General features: G+C 38.8%; 1 protein-coding gene across 3 annotated transcripts in view; it reads left to right on the forward strand.

Moving 5' to 3' along the window:
* The window catches only part of zbtb16a (zinc finger and BTB domain containing 16a), a 155,153-nt gene that overhangs the window by 125,898 nt on the left and 21,169 nt on the right, over window positions 1–8,086 (forward strand). For all 3 annotated transcript variants that reach the window (XM_008333082.3, XM_008333084.3, XM_008333081.3), the window contains exon 5: window positions 7,034–7,204. In XM_008333082.3, the coding sequence (XP_008331304.1) occupies window positions 7,034–7,204 (171 nt within the window). The remainder of the gene's footprint in view (window positions 1–7,033; window positions 7,205–8,086) is intronic.

The raw sequence follows: 8,086 nt of genomic DNA on the forward strand, positions 1-8,086 counted from the left end.
GTGTGTGTGTGTGTGTTATCACGCCACATGGTTACCTCAGTCCAAATGTACCATTAGAGCAGAGCACATGTGCTCAGTCTGTGCGTCCTGATGCCCCCAAACACCATTTCCTTATTCCCTGAAGATGCTGCGCTGCTGCACCGAGGAAACTCTGAGATTGTGCTGAGGCTAAGAGAAGAGAGAGAACTCTAATGTGTTGATCATCACCGAGTGACTTTGTTTGCATGTTTTAGCTAAAAATGTGACTTGACTGAAGTGGAGTTGTTCTCTGGAGTCCTGCTGCTCATTGATAGGCCACCAAAAAACTGACGACCAAACAACGCCGTGTCCTAGCGCTTCATCGTAGACCTTTTTCCGATCCTCCAGAAATTACAGCGGACACTATTTTATTTCCTCGTGTCGCCTCACGTCTCTGTGCGTTTCAAGCGGCGTTTGGTGACCTTTTCTCGGCACCTGGCAAACCTAACGTTTTGCGAAGTCTGATCACAGACGAGAGAAACAACAAACCATTCAAACCGAGGGCGGTTTAAAGAAACGCTGCGGCGGCAGTGGCGCCGTCAGAACAGTTTTGGGTTTTCATACCTTAACTTTGCTCCGCGGGATTGTTGTGACTGCTGCTTTAACAAAGCTCCTCACTGTCCAGCGTTTGCTCCTTAAAGCTAACGTCTACTGTTACTCTTGGGAAATCTTAGACCGTTTATTGTACGTCCTATATTTTTGACTAAACTCTACAATATATTGTGAGTCATTTACAGCTCATTTTACTCAATTTTAGGATCGATTTGAAGAGCTGTTATCCTCGCTTCAACTTTGTGCTGGCTGTCATTAAGTCGACATTATTTCAGCCGATCTTGTAATAAACTATTTTGATTTTTAGTGAAGTTTTTTACTTTTTTTATTTATTATTTTTCTGACATTTTTCTAGCCTGGCAATTGACAGAAGACAGGTTTATTTTTCTTTAGTCCTTACTATGTAGCCAAATACTGCTACAGTGTTTTGGTCCAGAATGCCTTTAAACCACAGAGGCAAAAAGAAAAAAAAAATCATATTTTTAAAAAGTTAACACCATGCTACTCACTGGAAGGAAAACAAAGGTCGTTTGATTCTGACGTGTAATTTCAGCTCTTGAGCCTCCTATATAAACACTTTGGTCACAGTTTCAATTCTGTAAGTCTCTCTCTCTCGCTCTCTCTCTTTCTCTCTCTGAGTCTCTTAAAATGTTTGCCACATGAGAACAACAGTTCTGTCCAGCTATAGTTCAGACACACAGACAGACAGAAACATTTTGGTCACTATCTGGCCCCGTTCACATAAAGCATAGATTGGTATTGACACGGGCAGGCAGTACGTGGCTGAGGGCTGTGCTAATGGCCTGTGATTGAACACCTTGTGCGGAGGTCCTGCTGCTCTCTGCCTCATTAACTCTGGCAGCTCCTCTGTTCACCGCGCTGCAATGCAGCCCACAGTCGGGACGCACTTCGCTGTCTGGACCACAGACGGTGGAGGCGTCACACCGGCAACCGGGCCGGAATATAGGAAGGATCACTCAAGGCTCGTGCTTAAATTGTTATCTGTTGGATTTGCTGCAGTCAAATATTAGAGGTTTCCTGTGGAGTCTGGGCTGAGGCCACAAGTCAATCACAGAGTGAAGGTTTTAAATCCTGTGTGATTTTTTTTTCAATTATTATTACTTAACTTTTGAAATTTATTTAAAAGTTCAAACTTTAAAGTTATGCCACTGAGATCTGTCAAAGTCAGGCCCAGGGGCTAAACATTTTTTCTCCTCTATTTTGAATTGAACTTTTTTGGCTTATTTTTGGCTCACTTTTAGGAATGTAAACTACTTATTGCTACTTTAGGTAACTTTTGTTACTATTTTTTTTATCTAATTCAGTTTTATTTATTAATCTTCACTGCTTTTTGGCTGTTTGTTATTTTTTTATTTAGCTATTAGCTTTAGCCATTTTAGTTTTGTGTTGTAGCTTTGGACTCTAATGACTTTTATTTTGGTAATTCTTTTATTTTTATACTTTTCTATATTTTTTTCATGGCACCATTCCAATACCTGCTTTTTGCATAAAGGCGGAATCTGAAAAGATAAACTTTCAACTTCAAGTCTTTAAATTTCCTTAATTGGGTTCCGTGATTCCTTGTCATTTTTAAGCACCTTGAGGGATGACATCTCCATCTTGGTTATTGCACCAAAATATCTCTGACTGCCAGGTAAAACTGAGGGAACAGAATAATGAACACCTTAATGATTGTAAGTTTGAGGCCATTAGTGAGATCTTTCCAGACCTTTCTCTGACTTTAATTAGAGCTGCTGAGGACAGTAAGCTGCCCAGACAATGTTCCCACCTCCAGGATTTTTGGACCTTTTTTTTTTTTTTTGCCCCTCTTTTCCCTGCACCCACGCACACTCGCTGTCACCTCCCATCCAGGAGTATTCCTCTCCATTACCAGACTCTGTCCGTCCTCCACTTAAATAACAGCAACCTCTGCCACTCCAGACACATTAAGATACCACCGCCAGGTCCTGGACACACACACAGACAAAATCTGCCCTTGCTTTTATAAATAGACATCAGGAAACGAGAGTCTGGTTGGAGAAGGTAAATTATTCCAAAACAAGCAAACAAGGACTGAGACGAAGAACCTGACCGCCTCCGCCTTCCTCCTCCCCCTGCTCCTCCTTCAGGTGTCACTTTGGGCCGACTCAATTTTACACTGTAATGGACCTCCTGGGTCAACTACTTTTCCTTCCACTTTTTTTTTTTTTATCTGTGCTCTGCTCTTTTCATCTATCAGCGGCCGACAACACCTTTACTCACTCTGCTCCAGCAGCACACTCATTATTCCCCTGTACTGACGGCTCGTAGTTTGCACCACTTAATTTTGTCTGGCTCTAATCAGAGTCTGTACAACACTGCTCTACACTACACACTACACTACAGCGCCAACACTGTGGTGTGCAGGGAACAAATACACTGCACTGCAGAACAAAAAAATCTAAAAGTTAACTGCTTGGATTTTCCGGCACAATCATGAACAATCACTGATGCATTTCTAAACTTAAGAGTCAAACATTGTACTTTTGTAATATGAATATACATTTTGCTGGACTTTTTTTTTCTAATACAGTATGTAGCTATTTTAAATGATAACTTTTAGCATTGTCATGGTTAACATTATGGCTAACCTTTAGCATTTTTGTGATTTAAAAATATATCTTTGGATATGTTGACGACTTTTTAGGAAATGAATGTCGATGCTAACTTTGATTTAATGTCAACAGAAGATTGGCTGTTTTACACATAATTTTATCTTTTAAACATTTATGAACAAACTTTTTTTTGGCAAACAGAAAGAGCTACAAGAAAAAAAAGTCAACTACAGAAATGTTAATTAGATACAAAGTAACTTCATTTATTTTTGTTAGTTGAGCTAAATTATTAGACAAAGCTAAAAGTTAGGAAGGGAATAGTTAAAATTAAGTGGTTTAAAAAATGAAAACATTAGCCAAAATAACATAGTTTTAGCTCATTTAGCCAAGAAGATACTTGAAATTTAATAAGGACAAATTCTAAACAAATTAAAAAGATTACCTGAAATCTGGCATTTATTAGCCCAAATTAATGTGATTTAGCTTTTTAAAAAAAAAACAAATAATTCAAAAACAAATAGCCCAAATTAATGTGATTTAGCTTTTAAAAAACAACCAAATAATTCAAGTTAACACATAGGAGAAACTACTTTCGATAACCTTTTCACAAAAACACTGAAATCCAACTTCAACCTGAGAAAGTCCAAAGTGTGTTTATTTTTTAATGATGCCGTGTTTGTTCATTCAGACCTGTCAATCAGCACCTTTGTTATTTTCATCCGTCCGTCTCTGTTCACCGGTTTTGTATTTCCTCCATGCCCACGCCTCTGTCCAGGCAGCAGGTCAGAGGTCAACTGACCTTTTGCATTCCTAAACATTTTTTCAGCACTTTCCTAAAGCCGACTGTGTGACTAAAGTCCTTCTGTCTTCACTCAACCTGACTTTAAAGAACAAATACAGCCCTGTGCAGATGCCACAGAGACCTGTTGTATGTGATGAGCTTAAAAAACCTCAGCCTGAAATTGAAAAGTATGAGGAAGCTGGAGAGTAGAGCTGATTTATAAATAGTTCTGTCAATCAAAGTTGCTTAAGTTTACCTAGAATTCCTCTGGGACTTTTTTATATATATACATAGATACAGCAGACAATAGAAAACAGAAAAGTTGAGTGTTAAAGTAACTTACACAATCTGCATTTTCTTTGTCATTTCCTGTGACCTACTTTAATGCCAACAGAACCTCAGTAATAATATAACAGAGGGTTCAATCCAGGGCGTCGCTGACAGATTGACTGTTATGGACGCCTCCTGTGGCCTCCAGGTCTTTGTCCAGTGGTGCATTGAAAGGTGATTTAGGTCACGCTCCTGAAAGAAAAGGTAAACCTAAATAAATTACCGCGAGGCAAAAAGCAGGCCCATAACAGGTCCTACACAATGAAGGAGGAGGCGGCGTATTGAATCCAGAACTTACTGCGTGTCGGGCAACAGTCATAAAACTGCAACCATCACCGTCTGAAGCAGTACTTTACAAAAGTTCCTGTGAGCCACTCTGACTCTTATATAAGACTCTGGAGCGTCTGACGACTCAAATTAGATATTTTTTTGTACACAACTGAAGGGTCTTTCTCATATACAACCAGAGACCATTTAGCTCAGCGTTAAATGTGCAGCTAACAGCTATATTTAGTAAACACTAGAGGCAGTGTTACAACACCGTAAAAACATGGCTAGGCCTTCCCACAACTGTTAGTCTACATATGAACATAACGTTAATGTTAAATGTCCAACTCGGGCTCAAAGAAATACTGTTGGAACCATTGTTTGTTGTCTGATGTCCTGCCGGTTTACCATACCTGACAACATGGCATACGGTACATTACTGTGTAAAAGCTCAAAAGAAAAACACTTTTTGGATAGAGAATACAGCTGTACTCAATCTTGTGGGTTTTTTTGTTGTTGTTGTTTTTGATCAAAGCACATCACTAACATTTTAATTAGACATCAAGGGAACGTATTAATTTGAATAAAATTAACCAAATATGTCACTGTTTAGTACCGAAAAGAAAAAAAAAAGTGGTGTTCTTCTGGATGTTACGGTTATCAAATCCCTAACCTGCAGTACCTCACCTTTCCTGTAGGCAGTACCTGTGGCTTTCAGTCACAACTGTTCAACTCGGATCTAATGAAAACGCAGGCGCTTTCCTTTTAGTGAAAGATGAATCGGAGCTGGAGCCAGAAAATGGAGCGTCAATAATTATTTTCTTCCTCTAAAATGCACTGGAGTTTGATTTTTATCGCTCCCTCCCTTGGATATTCACACTTCCCCGTCTCCTCGTCTTTTAATTTAGCATCTTTAAAGAAACTCCCACCTATCGTCATCATCTTCATCATCCTTCAGCGTCGCGTCCTCCTTTCTTCCCTCCATCTCTGCTTGGTTTGTGTTGCAGTGCAGCCGAGACAGTGATTGATCTGGCGTTGGAGGCTGTCGTGGGCCGCCCGCCTCCTCCAGTGGTTATGAACATGAGGCGGGCTGCTCTTCATAGATTTTTAAATTAGTGTCAGCTTTGCCCCAAAGATGTGTTATTGACTGATGAAATAGAAACTGAGCTCCAAACACTCAGTCCTTCCCCAGAGTTTTCCCCAGCCTGGTAATTGAAAAAGTGTGAAGGGAGTGTGTAACTCTGCGTGTGTTTGTGGTTTGTGTGTGTGTGTGTTTTCGGTGTTTGTAACTCTCTGCTCTTTATCTCTGCTGGAGAAAAATGCGCACTCCTCGCTGGAGCCCAGATTCGATTGAAGTATTGCATAGGAGATCTTTATCTTTCCACTCAGCCGCCCTAAAACACCGGGAGTGTGTGTAACTTTAATCCTATAAATACAACGTTTTTCTTAACATAATACCACAAATGTGGTTGGAAAACTACAGAAGCTGGGGGTAAACAGAAGCCTTTGTTACCCTGAACGAACTGAAGTGATATTAAGGAACGTACTAATGATTATTAGTGTTAGCAAATTGTAACTATTTTCAATGTAACTCTTAAATCAACAGTTTCTATATTTTAAAACACTTTTAATTATTTACTTGTTTATTTATTTGTACATTTATTTAATATAATATAATTTTAACACACACATACACTTTTTCCCCAATTTTAAGCCAGTTGCAAGCTAATATTTAGCTAATGTTGGGTTGCACTTACACTTGCTTTAGGCCTAGCCTACCAGAACTCCCATTGTGCACGAAATTGTTCTTATATTTACTGCTTTACTTTTTTTTCAACTTTCTGATTTATGGCCTATTTCTCATAATTTTAGGGATTTTTTATAATTTAAAAGTTATTTTCAACCAATTTTTTGTTTGTTTGTTTGGTTTTTGCCAAACATTTGGGATATTTTAACATTTTTTGTGGCATTATAGTGTAGCATATCTAGCATGGCAATTTTTTGGTAGTTAATTCATTTTATTAGTTTTTGTCCTCTTTTGGTAACCTAAACTATAGTTGCTTTCCTTCTGGGTTAATTTTGATGAAATAATAGGAACATTGTTTCAAATGGACCCAGACGTGTGAGAAAACTTGTGATCCAAATGGCAAAGATAAGGGACAGTCTTTCCGTAGAAACCTTCGATAGAACCTGGACATTTCTACTTGTCAAGGGACAGTCTTTCCGTAGAAACCTTCAATAGAACCTGGACATTTCTACTTTAATAAAAGTTATTCACACACATATTTACCTGCACATTAACGGTCTTTCTCATGTGAATTTCAAGAAAACAAAGAGACCTAAAGGCCATTTTTGAGTCCATTTCCAGCTCGGGTGCATTCTGTCAGAAACTGTTCTTAAATTGGATGTTTTAATCAAAGCGGTGACATTTCGGTAAATTCTTCCAGCGCTCTCCGCTTTAACCCGTCTGTGTTTTGTGTCTTCTTTCCAGGGTCAGACATGGCCATCTTCTGCCTGCTCTGTGGAAAGCGTTTCCAGACCCAGACGGCTCTGCAGCAGCACATGGAAGTCCACGCCGGCGTCCGCAGCTACATCTGCAGCGAATGCAACCGGACTTTCCCCAGCCATACTGCACTCAAACGTCACCTTCGCTCACACACAGGTCAGTGACAGAGAGTGTTCAACCATCATTCCTACTCTATCACAGATGTGTCGAGATACCAGAAATATAGCAGTGTCCATGTGATGTGGTGGTGACCGCTCTTTATGTCACAGCCTGGACTTCAGCATATGCTCAAACTAAATGCACTGCATTTGTGAACATTGATTTGTGCATAATGGTGACATGTCAGTGACAGCACTTCAACTGCAGTTTTTTTTAATGTCCACAGTGGGAGATTAAATAAAAGTAGAAAATAGCCCCAAAAAATAGTTAATTGAGCTAATGGAAGCCACAGGAAAAACAACAAACAAACTAAAGGTTGGATAAATGAAGGCCAAAAAAAGAGCTACAAAATAAATAATAATTCAGCCAAATGGAAAATACCTTAGTTAAACTGAGGGCAACAATGCCAATTTCTGCTAGAAATGAAAAATTTAAAAATATGTTTAGCTTATTTTTCAAAAATAAAAATTCAAAAATAGCCAGGTTACTAAAATTCAATTGATAGTAAATATTTCCAAATCAATACTTACTTTTAGGTCAATTATACACATTTATATAAAGATAAACAAAAAAGTAATGTCGGCTCAAAAGCAGAGGTTAATTGACCTGAAAAATTTATCAAAAATAAAGAATCAATGAAAAGATTCCAACCTAAATAAAATCAGTGAATTTCTATATCCTTATACTTTAAGAAAGACGTGAAACCATTCCGAGGACGGTTTTTAGCCCCAGGACTGGACTTTGAAGTTCCCTGACCTCGGGGTTAGAAACATCAATATCAATCTGCAGAACTAAGTGACTTGAACTGATGTTAATACGACAGGGCAGTTCAGTGACACTAACAGTCATGGTTAAGGACACAGTACAGTGTTTTTCATC

The sequence above is a fragment of the Cynoglossus semilaevis genome, chromosome 19 (genome assembly GCF_000523025.1).
Source record: "Cynoglossus semilaevis isolate Cse_v1.0 chromosome 19, Cse_v1.0, whole genome shotgun sequence".
In the NCBI taxonomy this organism is placed as follows: Eukaryota; Metazoa; Chordata; class Actinopteri; order Pleuronectiformes; family Cynoglossidae; genus Cynoglossus; species Cynoglossus semilaevis.